Source organism: Syngnathoides biaculeatus, chromosome 12 (genome assembly GCF_019802595.1).
Source record: "Syngnathoides biaculeatus isolate LvHL_M chromosome 12, ASM1980259v1, whole genome shotgun sequence".
Classification (NCBI taxonomy): domain Eukaryota; kingdom Metazoa; phylum Chordata; class Actinopteri; order Syngnathiformes; family Syngnathidae; genus Syngnathoides; species Syngnathoides biaculeatus.
In genome coordinates this window covers 29,813,292-29,829,837 of record NC_084651.1, presented here as the reverse complement: position 1 = coordinate 29,829,837, position 16,546 = coordinate 29,813,292, and the positions used below count along the sequence as shown (strand labels likewise).

The window sequence follows — 16,546 nt, the reverse complement described above, 5'->3', positions numbered from 1 at the left end:
ATATGTTATGTCAATTATTACAAATGTATAAACAATTTTTAGCTGCTCAAGAAGAATCGTGTCAGTCTCATTGGCGCTGCCACCCTCGAGTTGGCTTCGTAGTTAACTATTCAACAGAAACGCTCACCTGTGAAAATGTCAGTGTTCCTTTGTTGAATGTGGGGGTTATGTTTCAAAAACTACCCGCGTTAAGTAAAATGCATGTCAAACATAAGCAACGCAAAGCCAATTTATTATTACTGCGCATTTCATACACAAGGTAACGCAATGTGCTTTACATGATTAAAAGTATTTGAATGCAAATAAATTAAACATTTAAATCAGGGGAAAAAACAAAAAAATTACAGCAAAGTTATATATACAGTAATCCCTCATTTTTTGCAGTTTATTGGTACCCAGAGCCACCCACAAAAAGTGGAAAAAAACACAAAGTAGCAGGGGATATATTATGTATTTTTATGGAGGTAACAGAATGTTTAAAATATGTAAACAGTTTTTGTAATTTGCATATTTTAAAGCGATTGTGAAATATTTAATGATAAAACCTTAGAAATATAATATATACAATATTATAAATACATAATAGAACTATACATTGGAATGCAGCTATATGGGGGCACAACCCAGTGCAATCTGTAGACTGGTCCCAAGCCCGGATAAATGCAGAGGGTTGTGTCAGGAAGGGCATCCAGTAAAAAACTGTGCCAAAAAAATATGAGCGTTCATCTCAAGAACACCATACTGGAACGGTCATGGCCCGGGTTTCACAACGCCCACCCCAGGCACCGTTAACCTGCAAGGCATTGGTGGAAATTCAGCGACTGTGGGGCAAAGACAACGAGGAAAGCGGATCTGTCAGCAGAAGAAGAAGAGGAATGCACAGGGCCTACAACTGAGTGTTGGGACTAAGACAGGGAAAAGCTCAGGAGTTAGTTGACATGATGATTAGGAGAAAGGTTGCTATATTGTGCATCCAAGAGAGTAGGTGGAAATGAAGTAAAGCTAGAAGTTTAGGAGCAGGGTTTAAATTATTTTACCAGGGAATAGATAGGAAGAGAAATGGATAAAGGGTTATTTTAAATGAAAAGCTGGCTAAGAATATCTTGGAAGTGAAAAGAATATCAGATCAAGTGACTATGTGCTCATTTTTAGCATATATATATATATATATATATATATACACACATATATACATATATATATATATATATATATATACACACACACACACACACACCAAGGTTTGGACTTGGTCATTGTTTTTTAAAGATAGTGAGTCCATCCAGTTATTTATCTACTTTAGAAAGTGGCACAACACCTCAACTGAAGTACAGTTATCTGGAAACTGCTAAATATAACCTTTCAAAATTTGACACAAGGGTAGCATATACAGGCTGAGCAGGAGGGGTTCATAAACTGACCCTTCAGGGACCCCAGAGGTCATTGCCATTTGTTGAGATTGAGCACTTCCAATGGTTACAAAGTAGCTCCTTTCCTCCAGGTAAGAGCTAAACCGTTTAAGGACTGTTCCATTTAGTCCTACCTCGTTTCCAACCTGTTCAGCAGTACAGCGGTACTGCTTATGAAAGTCTCTACTAAAGAAAGATTCAGGTTGCAAAAAGCCTCCCCAGAAAACATATGTCTCAAATGACAAAAGAAATTCAGGATACGAAAAGGAAAAAAATGGTGCTGGATTCAACCAGACTTAAACATCATCTACTGTATCTTGGTTCGAAAGTGGCGCGATAGAGCTGCTTGCCCATTGGCCACCGCTGGAGGACTTTCCGAGCATCACATTGGTTAAGAGAGATGTCAATTTTTGTCCATGACACACATCCTGTCTCTTAGTATGTGTGGCCCAATAGAGCTATTGGCTGACATGTAGCATCTTCCTGGTATCACAGCCCTTCATTGTTTCAGAGCTACATCAATTTATCTATTTTAAATTTATTTTGGGGGTTGGGAGTGAGTCAAACTTTACACATGATCCACTTCCTATATGTTCGTCATTGGTCAATTGACATGCTTGCACACACTTGTCAACTTCTTCACTGATTTATCTTTTTTTTTCAACATATGCCCCAAGAAATTCATGGACAGTGCCATCATGCTGCTGCCGTGTGGTCTCATGCCGCTGCTGCTGCTGCTGTTGAGTCACTCGAGGCGCCTGAGGATGATCCTCAGAGGGCTAGAGATGTGGGAGGCTCTGTAGTTCTCCGAAGGAGAATCCCAGTTGGCAGTGGTATTGGGAAGCCTAAAGTGCAGGGCACCAAAGCCAGAGGTGGTTGGCCGATTCTTCTTCCTCACCGCAGAGACAGTACGGGTCATCATCGCACTTCCCCGTCAAATGTTCCCATCTTTGGACGGAGGGGTGGTGGCCGGACCAGAAACGGATAAGATTGACAAGGTCTTTCTTGGACAACTGTGACTCTTTCTCTCGATCAAGTCAGCAGGAGGTAAGGGAAAGAATACGTGAGTGCGTGGATGGAGAGAATTTGCAACTCCTGCAGATGATCGCTCGGTGCGTTTGGGCGTCGAGTGGAGTGATAGCTTGGGGAAGGGAGGAACCGAAATTGGCCTGGTCGTCTGCAAGGTCATTTCCAGGGAGGTTGCAATGGCCTGGGACCCAAATTAGTTGTATCTTTTTGGTGGGAAGAAAGGCCGCAAGGTTGGCATTGATGGAGAGGTCTAAAGCAGTGGGGTTGTCGAGGGATTGAAGGAGGGACGTGCAGTCTGTGATGATGGCGGCTGAAGACCAGTCGTTATTCTGTCTGTGCCGTTAAAAGTGGAGGCATCAGTGAAGACGAACAGGTCTGTTGGGCCGTGTGCCGCAAGAGTTTCCGTAGCTCCAGCTAATTGTTGGGAGGAGATGCAGATTTCGGAATGGGTGTGAAGTGGATGGGAGGAGGAGGAGGCAGGGGCCATGTAATATTGTGAGTCGGCATGAGGTTGAGGTTGAATAGCATACGGGTGGTGAAATTTCTCTGGTTGTCATGTTTTAGGCGTTTTGGCAGGTGCGTCTGGTATAGCACCCTCCTGTCATAGTCGTGGGGAAGGTGGAACCAGTCATCTGCCTTTTTGAGACAGACCAAATTTAACCGGGGGGAGATTGGTGGTAATTGGGCTTCATGCAGGACAGCCAATCGCACTGCACAAGGAAACAGACAACGGTCGCACTCATAATCACACCTAGAGGTAATTTAAAGTGTCCAATTAATGTTGCACGTTTTTGATGTGAGAGAAAACCAGAGTCCCCAGAGAAAACCCACGCAGAACACTCTCGAGCTCTGCCAGTGAGTCGCCAAACCCTTTGGCCAACAATGCAAATCCAACTGTTACAATTTTGTCATTATAATTTAGACACGCAGCAGAACCTTCTCTCTCTCTCCACAAAGGCTGTCCATTATTGGCATTCTCATCTTTTTTTCTTTGAGCGATCGTTGTCAAAATCGTTTCCACAATTAGTATTTCAAACTATCTGCATTTGACACTTCTGCGCCTGTGCACACCGACTGCCACAGCAAACGGCAACTCCAGAGGAACAAACTTTCTCTGCTTGATTTGTGTTGCCTACGTGACAGAAAAGACATTTGCAGTATGTCATTATGAAGGCTCTGCGAGCCATACGCAACCATCAAAAGAGCCAGATGTGGCTCACGAGCCATAGGTTCCTGACCCCTGCTCTATTCAGTAATCCCTCTCTACCTCACAATAGACCTATTGCGGATTCATCACGTTTTTTTTTTCCAGCCCAACCAATGTTCCCACTGAGCTGCACAATTGCGCACTTGTAGCACATTCTCAGCGCACATGAAAACTGATCCAGCGCAGTGAACCACAGCGTGACTTTTTTTTTTTTTCCCCATCACGAAAGTACACAGTCTCCAGCTAGTTTACCTGACTCCGGCTCCCTCTGGCTCTGAAAGGGGTACACTCATAATTACAGACACCACCAGTGCTTCACTTAGCAACACAGTCTGGGCAACGTACAGCAAAGACAGTTAGACATTCGGCTTGTGTTTATTCGCGATAATGGTAAAAGTAAAAAAAAAAAAAAAAAAAAAGTGCTGTTGCTTTTATGAATGTCGGGGTATGTGAATAATAAAGTAAAAAGTGGTGAAACTGGATGAAATTCTCTTGAGTAAAAAAAAAATAAGTCTGCTCTGAAGCCAAAGTAGAAAGTACAGGATGATATGGTGTATAATGTTAAAATTACACCTTGCACAGCCTGATCGAGGATGAAAGCACAGACAAGACAGTGCACAAAAAGCTGATTCTGTATTTTAAATATAGTAGGCAACATAACATCAATCTTAAAACTCCTTGGAAGCATCATTAAACTTTGCATTGCTGAAGATATTCCGCAAGCAATAATTCCGTTTTACACCAAGAAAAAAGACAGGGATATCATTGTGGGTTAAAAATAAAAAAAAGAAACAAAGTGACCTTTCCAATTTATAGTTTATAGTTGGCTTGGTTTAGTTAGCAATGTATTTTTTGTTTGTTGACATATTCATTGAAAGTTTGCCAAAACACAAAATTGTTCTTAAAAATATTCTTATGAGAATGTAAATGCTGTAATCTTAATCTTTGAATGAGCCATGTAGCTTCAATGGAAGACACTGACCTGACCACGGTGCATACGTCTGATGTTACTCACAGTGGTCAAAGGGGGCACTCACGGGGTTAGTGTGTTTGCTCAGACACGTAAAAACTTAGAGGGAACGTTGACCCCAACCCAAAAAAAAAGACAGATTGTCTTAGACGATCCATAACAAATATTTAGGTTTCCTGTAACCCGACCGACCGTAAATATTCAAAAACAGATAAAATTGTAGGGTCGGCAATTTTTTTTCCCCCCACGAAGGGGACGTAAGTCTGGACAACGGAAATAAACCGGGTCATCTCTCAAGTATTAATCAATCAGGAAGTGATTTTCTCGCCGTCTGCCTCACGCTACCGGCTATCATGGCAGACGGCGTGCAGTTTGCTTTCTCACTTATTTTAAATAGTGAATACATTGTGAGTAATAAGTTGAGAAAGGTGAGCCCTTCTTTAACAATCCGGACAAATTGCCCCAGAAGAATTTGGAGATGACATGCTGTCTGAGATAAAAGCACTGCGGCTGGGGAAAACGCACAGTGGCATCCAATGGAAATGTTCTCATGATTATTACAGTTCGATCCGGATCTAAGGGTAGTGATTTTTCATGCTGAATGGCCCAAAATGGATGCATTTGTCAATATGATGGCAGCTGCCAAGGAAAAGTCAAGACCTTTCATTCCAGTTAAAAAAAAAAAAATATGGTGATCTGAGAAACCACCACCTTTTTTCACAAATTCCGGGAAGAGGTCGACCAAGCCAGCACCTCATTCCAAAGTTCAGAATCCAAAGAAGCTACGTGTGTTATCCAGGTATGCACATCAGTGATTTCAAATCATTATTGGGAAGTTGAAAATCTGAATAAATAAATATTTGTATAATTTATAGCTAAAACGTTATCTACATTAACACACTGAATATATTTATTGGTAGTATACGGGTCATATCTGCAGAATATCATGGAACGGATCTTTGCAAATAAATAAATGAAAAAAAATTCCCAATTACTCATTTTTTCCCCCACTCTTGTTTCTGGAAACCAAAATATTTTTATGGATGGCTTTACAGTAGGCACTATAGTACGTGAGGCAGATTGATACAACGCAGATTGATCAAGGCAAGTCCCCAGCGCAACACGTGGAATGAAGCAAAATAAATAAATAAATTGTTGGTTGCTGTCTCGACATCGACCGATGAGCGCATGAGCGGCAATTTCCCTTGTCCCGCCCATTTCCTCGTCCACGTTGTTGACTTTTTTTAAGCAATATAATTTTTTTATTGTGTAGTTACAATACTGGACCAAGGGCATTTATTCAAAATTATCACATAGCATATGCTATAAATTGTGATGTATACTCATGTTGAAATTCAAGAGAACCCACCTTAAAGAACAGCATTGCATGCCCGAAAAAGACAACTTATGGGGACGGTACCCAGACTTCTTTTACGGACATGACACATTTAAAGCTCCTTGTATCCAATAGACACAATGCAAAAGGTTGACAGGCTCAAGCCCTATTTAGGGGAGCATGTATTGTGATTTACTACTTAACTGTACGACAAGCTAGACTTCAAACCACCTCTGGCTGAAAATTGGATTCGCCACTTCGTGTGCGACACGTTTCAAATTTCCAACACTTTGTTCAAGGAGAATCCCAAATTGGTTCCATGAACCGATTCCCTTGCAGGAGTAACCCTGGAAGAGCCCCACCTTCTTACATTTGAACTAAAGCAGCCATGCTCCATGAACAGTGGGTACAGTAAATATTAAGACTGCATTAAATCTTTCACTTTTCTATGACAGGCCAAACGGTAGGCGACCAGTTAACAGATCTACCTCACAGTTCTGAGGACTGAGGTACAAATCCTGGTCTACCTGTGTGGAGTTTGCATGTTCTACCCAGGCCTGCATGGATGTTCTCAAGCACCAATCAGAGGTACGGAAGCAAGATTTCGTTGATCTAACAAAAGTGCAAGGTTCGGATGGTGAGATTTTTATAAGTGGACCTCTCTCACTTGTACGATCTGGAGATGAATGTTTCTCGAGGCTCCATCAATTGAATAATTGGATTTTGAGTCATCCTTTGCAACTTTGCACTTTTATAAAACACTGCCAGCTCACTTTTACCGACTAATAGACTACCTTCCTGAGTACACTACATCATCTTTTCTTTTCGGCTTGTCCCGTTTGGGGTCACCACAGCGTGTCATCTTTTTCCATTTAAGCCTATCTCGTCCATCGTCCTCTCTAACACCCACTGTCCTCATGTCCTCCCTCACAACATCCATCAACCTTTTCTTTGGTCTTCCTCTTGCTCTTTTGGCTTGCTGCTCCATCCTCAGCACCTTTCTATCAATATACTCAACTCTCTTGCCTCTGAACATAGACAAACCATCAAAGTCTGCTCTCTCTCACCTTGTCTCCAAAACGTCCAACTTTGGCTGTCCCTTGTCAAGTAAGTTGCCATGCTACAAATAGCAATGTAGCAAATTGATAGCAAATGGCTTGTATGGCTTGGGTTCATGTGTTGAGCTGAGCCCTAGAACCAACTCTCAAATTGAACACCAGATGTCGCCAAACAAAATTATACTTGATTGGGTCACCAGCACGGCAAAGATCTCTCTGATAGACGTAACTTTCCCACTTAGCATCTCACTGCATTGCATACATATACCAAAGTTAGTAACCTTATATAAACCTGATTATTTTTCATATCTTTGTATTACATACATATATTAGGGTCATATTTTTGTATTCACATCTTGTTTTTGACATAAAGACATCAACAGGATGCAGCTGCTCACACCCTGCAATTTACAATGGTTTTTCAACGGCGAAGCACACGGGCCTGCAAGATGTTTGTAGCATCACTGGGTTGCAGGAAGCCCGTCACACTTGAATCACCACAGAGGATGTTTGCAAGCGATTGATTTTAACTATTTTTCCATTAAACCTTTAGCAGAAAATATGCTTTGAAACGGCTTTGTGAAAAGAATATAACCTGTGTATGACTGTCTCTCTCTGACAAGGCAACACATGATGAGCAACCAACTAAAACAAGCCTGAGAATGCATGAGAGAATTGTATTCCCAAGAATGTTGATACATTTATGCTGTTGCTCAAAAAACTAGGGTGAAACTGAACGCAGGTTTGTGGTTACATTTTTAAAGATGCACTTATTGATTAAAGGGAAAATGACAGTTGAGTTTGCGGGCGCCTGGCCCAAAATTGAGTGAAGCTAAGAGGGGCGTGACAAGTCAACCCAAGGATGGCGAAAGGGGCCCAATAGATCACAACCTGAGCCCTTTCCACTCGGCGTGGATTCAGCCAACATTTTCCAGAATGTTCCACCAAAAAGCTATAAAAACCTTGGATCCAGAAGTCTGGGGCTTTTTTGTTCGTTTCTCGCTGACAAAGAGACAAGGTCCTTCTATAGGTGTAATAGTCGTGTGGCAAGCTGGCGAGGAGAAGTCTTTGAGCAACTTGGGATGCTTAGTTTTGACTACTCCATTTAAGATTGGGCGCAAGTAAAACAAATACTATTATAAGGTAATGGCAGGATAATACCAGCGATATTACATGGTTACCTATGAAGGACAAGTTGGCTTGACAATTTATCCTGAATCCCGAAAATCCTTATTACTAAATTAGGCTTTGAGTTATGTCGGACTTGATCACCCCAAACAGGCTCACTGAAAAATGTCTTTTTTCCTGAATTTCTGATGTTTTTGAATGCTTTCAATCTTACTTCATTTATATTACTTTTTACTATTTTTATCATTTATCTCATCCTACTTAACATCAGTATTATCATTTTAATTATTTTTCCTTTTATTGATTTATGTTCAATTAACATCGAATTTTGCCTTAACATCGCAACCGCACCCCGCGTCTGGCGGGAATGACTGTCGAGTAATGAATGTTATCTGGACAATTTTTATCATTTTATTAAATACTTAAAACTTCATTCTTATATTGAGTTGTCTCATTATTACCATTCTACCTCATTAAAGATCGAGCGTCAACGACATTAACATTTAGTCGTAAAATTCTATTTTAATCAGTCACTCATTGATAATCTCCATCTTAATATAAAACAAATCCGTACGATCCTAACAAGGATTGTTAAATTTACTATGTCAATGACAAGTGCAATCGATTCATAAGGGATGAGGCTGCTGTAAAAGCGAAGCATGACTTTGTCACCCTGTTACTCTGTAAGGTTACTCGACAAGGGCTGATAAGTGAGGGTAGACCGGACTGGCTCTGCAAAACTAAAGGCAGTTAGTACACCTCGGCAAATTCATCTCGACACTGACTTAAGAAGCTCCCGTCCTCCTGCATGCACGGCGTTAAGAGTTGGCTGGGGTAAAGGGGTGGCTTAACTCTTTAGCTGGAGAGTCGGTCAGGACATTTCTCCCAATTAGTCCTGCAGATGAGCGGAATCTGACACCCTCTAATGAGCTCATTTCTAATCCTGTCCAACCTGTTCACACCAAGCGAGAACCTCAGTATCTTAATTTCTGCTACCTCAAGTTCTGCTTCCTCTTCTGTAAATCTGATATTTACCGGGTCTTTTCCAGAATAACTCAGACCCCTATGGCGATCAGGCATTTTTCATCCCTGCAATTACAAGGGACAGAAAGTTGGTCGAAGAGACATGGCACAAAAATAGTAGAACTTTCAACTTTGTGAGGATAAAATGTGAAGCTATCTCTGCGAGACGAGCTCTTTTTAATATCAGGTTTAATTACATCATTACAACCTATGATCTGGATTTATTGTGATTATTTTATATTATTATTACCAGTATTTTTGAATGATTGGGCAGTCCCAGAACACATGAAAATATGTCGCCTTATTCTCTCCACAAGCTCTCCAAGCAGGAGGTATTTGCTCCCGGCGAGATGCTCTGAGCTGGAACTATAAAAATATCTATGTTTTTCCAACCAAATTCTCTCCAGGATAAACCAAATGTATTTTTCCACTGGTTGGGAGATTATCTTTTCCCAAATTTCCGTTTGCTGATTAATGTTACTTTCTTTTTCCCCATTTCTCTTATATATATATGGAATCATCACCTTCTAACTCCTGTAATATTCTATAAATCTTAGATATTTTTCCACCCCCTGGGTCTGACTTATAAGCAAGAAGGAAAATGTTAACCATACACAGATTAGTTTATGATTCCTCTTGCATTATTTTCTCGAGGTAATGTCTCAATTGCAAAAATCTATAAAAGTCTTGGTTGGTTTGTCTAAACCAGGGGTGTCAAACTAATTTTTCTTGCGAGCCACATTGTAGTTCCGGTTTCCCTCCAAGGGCCGTGATGACTGCGAAACAATAAAACTATGTAATTGTCTCATCAAACATACATCATCAATTTATGAACTCATTTTGGAATCAGATAAAGGGTAATGCGTTTTTCAACTATTCATGTTCGAACAAAAATGCTTGTAATATCTTAACTTTATCATTTATGATATATTTGAAATTTTGGTACAGATTTTTACAGGAAGCATGGAAATTGACACTCTAGATTTGGCTTCACGGGCCAAATAAAATCAATCAATCATCAATCAAGCTGGCCAGATGCGGGCCTTGAGTTTGACACCCGTGGTCTACACCGATTCTTTAGCTCCTGAAATTGTTGAACTGCGCCTCCTTCATAAAGATTACTGTGTATGATGAGCCCCCTTTTCTGGTAATTTTTAGAATCTTAGGTCAAACCCGTTGGGTGGAAAACCTGAATTATATCGGATCCATTTTATAATCGAGTATGGTTCCTTGTGCTTGTTTTCATTAATTATTCTATGCCAAATCTTGATGGAAAGTTTTATTAATGGGGTGGGCCTATGTCCCCTATGATTGCTTATAATGGAATATCACTTGATATCATATATCTTTCTATCTTGCTTTGTAGGAAGGGTTACAAATATCAACTTGAGTTTTTATCTGCACCTCTTGATCGTAATTTTTTATATTTGGGAAAGCAAGGCCTCCTTTGTAGACTACGCCATGAATTCGTATAGTTTCCAATCTTGCTCTTCCCTTTTGGTCAATTAGTTTGTCTTCAACTTAACCTGTCACTTTAGCAGCTCCCTCATAGCTTCCCCAAGTCCTTGCACTCTTTTCCTCCGTGATTGCGATTCTCTGATCGGCTTCATCCAGTCTGTTGTTTATGACCTTGATATCCTCTCGTTTTCGCTGGACGACCCATCTTCAATGCTCGGACTTAGGGAAAGAGGTTGTTCCCCAAAATCTCACAATACATGGCCGCGGTAATCCTCTCCTTAATACAGTGCAGTCGTCGTGTCCCATGTGCAGAAAAACACCCCCCAAGCATGATGCTACCACCCTCATGCTTCACAGTAGGGATGGTGTTCTTGGGAGGGAACTCATCATTTGTCTTCCTCCAATCACGGTGAGTGGGATTATGACCAAAAAGTTCCATTTTGGTCTCATCGGCCCACAAAATTTTCTCCCATGACTCCTATGTATCATCCAAATGGTCATTGGAAAATTTAAGACAGGCCTTGACATGTGCTAGTTAAAGCAGGGGGACCTTCTTTGCTATGCATGATTTCAAACCATAACGTCTTAGTGTATTACCAACAGTCATCTTGAAAATGGTGGTCCCAGCTCTTTTCAGGTCATTGACCAAGTCCTGTCGTGTCGTCACCTTTCTAAGGATCATTGCGACCCCACGAAGTGATATCTTGCATGGGGCTCCACTTAGATTGAGATTAACCGTCATGTTTAGCTTCTTCCATTTTCTAATGACTGGTCCAACAGTGGACCTTTTTTCACCAAGCTGCTTGGTAATTTCCCCGTAGGCCTTTCCAGCCGTGTGGAGTTGTACAATTTTGTCTCTTGTGTCTTTGTGCAACTCTTTGGTCTTGGCCATGTTACAAGTTTGAATCTTACTGATTGGATGGGGTGGACAGGTGTCTTTATGCAGCTAACGATCTCACACAGGTGCACCTGTTTAAGGATAATACATGGAGTGGAGGTGGACTTTTAAAGGCAGACTAACAGGTCTTTGAGGGTCCGAATTCTAGCTGATAGACAGGTGTTGAAATACTTATTTCCGGCTGTATTACACAAACAAATCGTTTAAAAAAAAAAAAATCATAAATTGTGATTTCTGGAATTTTCTTTTTAGATTAACTCTCTCACAGTGGACATACACCTACAATGAAAATTTCAGACCCCTCCTTGATTTCTAAGTGGGAGGACTTGCAATATAGCAGGGTGTTGAAATACTTATTTTCTTCACTGTGTATCATAAACATTGGTAACAAAACAAGACTGATCCTAAACAAGCAGTTTTCACCTAGAATCTGGAAATGAAAGTTAACCGTACTGAGAGATGATTGTGGACTTCAGGAGGCATCCCCGACCAAAGCTTCCCCTGACGCTGTCCAACTGTCTTGTGTCAACCGTCAAGACCATCAAGTTCTTGAGAATTACAGTCTCAGAGGACCTGAAGACGAACATCAAGTCCATCCTCAAAAAAGCCCAGCAAAGGATGTACTTCTTGCGGCTTCTGAAGAAGCACAGCCTGTCAACAGAACTGCTAAGACAGTTCTACAGAGCGGTCATCCAGTCAGTACAATCAAGAAGACTTTATATATTGCACATCTGTGACTCTTATAAGGAATAGGTCCTATAAACAGAAATGTATTTTGTTCTTTGTTCTTGTTACTTTGTTGTTCTTTGTTCTGAATGTCATACCAGGGCATCACCAACTGCAAGAGTAAAATTCCTTGTGTTTTTACACACTTGGCCAATACAGCTGATTCGGATTCTGATGTGAAGCACAGATGGAAGAGACTGACAATGAAGAATTTCTTCAAAATGAGAAAAGGACCCGGAGTCTGTTACAAATAAAGTGGGATGTACCGTGAATGTGGCCTCAAGTGCGCTGCGAACTCCTATAGAATGTAATTGGAATGCTTCACAGCTCCTTCCTTTTACTCAGGATGTAAATAAGATGCATATTGACAGCTGATGTGAAGAATATCGGCACAATCTTTTAGACAATCCAAATAGGAAGAACTGGTTCACGTTCGCCAATCTGACAGTCAGGTGATCCTGTTTAATCACATAAGAGGGTGGGTGTCGTAAATGCTCCTAAGTGCATTCACTCTCAGAGAAACCTTACAAGTTCATTCAGATCTGTCAAAGTGACTTTGTAAGTTGGAACATAAGCTATGCAGAACATAAGCTATGCAAACATTTTCAATATACTGATACAAGGCAAAAGAAACCATAAAGTTCCTGTCCTTCTTACATTCAAGATCCTTTGTTCAATGGAAGCCTTGGAAAAACGACGGTGGGACTGTGGTGTGCCAGATGACAATCCCTTCTTTTGACAACCTGAAGCAGAGACTTAGTTGAGGCGATCATATGCCATCAGATGGATTATAAAGGAATGTGGGGCCAAGCATCCTGAATCTCTGTCCTCACCCAAGTTGCAAAAACAAGTTTCCACACTGTCTACAATCCTAAACCTAAAGGCCAATTTAACAAACAATGTCCGCATTGCATCACATGACCTACGTCATTACCCCGTGTAGCACCTCTGCGTAGCTTCCCGTGCAACCTGAACACATAGTTGCTGGTCTACAACCGCTCATCTATCGAGAGCCTGCTGACATACTGTGTATCAATTTGGTATGGGAGCTGCACTGAAGCAGACTGAGTAATGCTTCAGAGGACAATCAAAGCAGCACAGAAGATCGTTGACTGCCCTCTCACCTCCGTGGCAGACATTTATTCCTTTTAGTGCCTCAGCAGAGCGCGGAACATTATTAAGGACACTAAACACAAGGGTTATCAACTGTTTGAACTCCTACCAGATGCACAAAAATGAGGACCAATAGAATAAGGAACATTGTTTTTTCCGACAACCATCACCATCCTGAATTCTCATCTTTCTTCTACCCACGCTATTAATACAAAAGAACATTATTTTTTATCAATTTTGCTTTTATGGATGACGCAGGAGAGGATCTCCAATTTCATTGTAGTTCTGTGTGATGACAAATTGCATTCATTGATTCATTATTTCTAAAAGAGGCAGGAACATAGGGTGACCAATAGGAGGAAAGGTAGAAGCACGCAGGTGGATTACATTATGTTGAAACGAGCTCCAGTTATCATTGACATTTTTCTTGTGAAGTTGTCCTTTTCAAAATTACATGAAAAGCTGTTCAGGTCACCGCCTAGCCTACTATTGTTCTCAACTTGGGGGCACCATCGCTTTAGCTGGTTAGCAATTGTAAAGCACGGCAGGATGATTTGTAGTCATTAGCGCTAAACTCTTTCTCCATCTTTGTTGCATACTTCTTCTTAACAACGTTAATTTATTAAGTAAGCTATTTTCTAATCCGATTGTCCAGGGATCTATTCCTAATACAATATGGGAACTTTTTAGCCTGGAGAAGTTGCTTAAGTTTGGTAGTGAACTACAGCTTGTTATTGAATGGGCAAAATGACTATAGGGAGCCTAAGTCCACCATTTTGAAAAATCCACTTCCAGTGGCAAACACATGGATCCGCGAGAATTGCAGCTGTTCACACTGGTGAAATAGCTAATTCCATAAAGTACTCGGCTAATTACACCACTTATCAGCCAAAACTACAACTGAAATGAGAGAATTCTGTTTCTAGTGATCATGTTCTTATGTCTTAGCCGTTGTTTAGGCATCAATGCGTGATAAATCGCACAAAGTAAAGGTAGGTGCTCGGCTGGCTGCAATCACCCCTAGGGTCCATCTACCCTTCCCCATTTTGAAATAGAGAAAAAAAAAAAAATCCAAACACAAGCTGATTTGCTTGTCTGATGGCAGTTCGTGTCAAACAGAATGCACATGGAAAAGGGCAGAGCAACCCCCATTTTGCTCTCTCCCACACACGTTCTACACAATCTTCCTTCTCTCTGTCTCTCCCATACAACTCTGGGAACAGTGCAATACAAAAGTCATCCTTGTATTTGAAAACAGTATCGTTGTTAACATCGTGAAAGTACAGAAAATCCGTTAATAGTGAATTTTGTATGGGGGGGCGAAGGGTTGATGTTTCTTCTCACAAACATGGATGACTCCAAATTAAGTTATAACAAAAAAGAGTTATTACAAACCTTTTCAGAGCTCAAATTATACCGATTATACCAAATGTATCCATTCACCAATGTTCAAATTTGTTATTTTTTTGTCGCTGTTCTCATCATGATTTGTTTGCTACCGGAAGTGCGAAATCTAGTTAAATCTCAGAAACGAGTTTACGCACCCTGTTGGTACACACACTTCACAGAAATTGAACTAAGATGTGTCTGTATATTTGTTCATGCTTCAGATGAATCTTTAAAGACTCCAGTTAGTGCAGTTTAAAAAGCTTAGAAAGAACATTGTTGAACTTTTTCACAAATTTTACAGAAGGCTTTGCTGTCCAGTACTTGCCCTAATGATAGTAAAAAGCAGATTAAACCATTATCAGAGGATACCAGGGCTGCATGAGGTACTGCACAGTATGCATGGTTTAATGTAGGAGAGCCGTTGTCTCAAAGGTTATTTTCGATGCACCGTGTGTATTTAGGGAGTTCATGGTTCAGTTTAGCTTTGTTAAAGTCTCTGAGATTGATGAGCGGTCAGGGTGTTTTTTTTCTCTCAATTTCGTTTACTGGTCAATCAAACTTCAGCAGTGCTGCATTTATGTTTGCTGAGGTGGAATGTAAAAACTTGCAAGTATAAAGGAGGCAAACTCGAGAGGCAAGTACAATGGCTTGCAGTTCAAAAGTGGGTTTATCAAAAAAACAGCATGAATATTTATCCATTCCTTGTTTTGGGTGATTTTGCCAAAATTTTTAAAAATAAAGTCACAATTACTTCACTATGAACAATTACCTTTTTTTTTTTTTTTTTTTTAGTATGCCAAACTAAATTGACTCACCTGATATCTTCCTCATTTTCAGGAAAGCTCCAGTATGCAATTCGAAGTTGTAGCTGTTCTGGCACAGGAGGGAAAACCTTTTCCACGACCTCAAATGGGATATGAAAGGCTACTTGTTTGGCTGACAACTCCACCAGTGGAGTTACCTGACCATCTAAAGAAATTAAACAAAACACAATTTCAGACGTATATATAAGATGCCATTCCTGAAAATTTAGCCCTGACCATTAAATACAAGTTTGAGGCCTAAAATTGTACTTTTTATCATCAAAACAAAGTTTGAAGAAAATGTTTTTCATGGCAACGCCTGAGGGCTTGACTATAAAGAGTCATTCCAATTCCTAACTTTGCGTAGGACACTATTCAGCACATAAGCAAAAAAATAAAAGGTCCATCCATTGATCCATCCATTTTCTACCATTACTCAGGGTCGGGTTGCAGGGCAAGTAGCTTCAGCAGGGATATGCAAAATTCCTATTCCACAGCCACTTCCTTCAGTTCTTCCTGATGGGATCGTGAGGCGTTATCCAGGCCAGCCGAGAGACATAGTCTCTTGGTTTCTGGGTCTTTTTCTGGTGGTAGGGTGAGGTAACCCTGGCTCCTCTCAATGCGGAGGAGCTGCAGCTCAACACTGAGCTCCTCCCGGATGACCGAGCTTCTCACCCTATCTCTAAGGCAGAGCCCGGACACCATGCGGAGGAAATTTATTTCGGCCACTTGTATCCGGGATGTTGTTCTTTCAGTCACGACCCACATCTCACGGAAATTGGTGAAGGGTAGGAACGTAGATCGACTGGTAAATTGAGAGTTCCGCCTAATGACTAAGCCCCCTGTTTACCACAACGGATCGAAGTCTGCATCACTGGAGCCGCTGCACTGATCATCCTGTCGATCTCCTGCTCAATTCTTCCCTCACTCGTGAACAAGACCCCAAGCTACTTTAATTCCTCCACTTGGGGCAGGATCTCATCCCCGACCCGTGGCGGA

At 41.0% G+C, this 16,546-nt stretch overlaps 1 protein-coding gene across 5 annotated transcripts in view; it reads right to left on the bottom strand.

The window, feature by feature from the left end:
* zswim8 (zinc finger, SWIM-type containing 8) overlaps positions 1-16,546 on the bottom strand; it is a 226,335-nt gene that overhangs the window by 204,714 nt on the left and 5,075 nt on the right. For all 5 annotated transcript variants that reach the window (XM_061837433.1, XM_061837430.1, XM_061837428.1 and 2 more), the window contains exon 2: positions 15,560-15,713. In XM_061837433.1, coding sequence (XP_061693417.1) covers positions 15,560-15,713 — 154 coding nt within the window. The remainder of the gene's footprint in view (positions 1-15,559; positions 15,714-16,546) is intronic.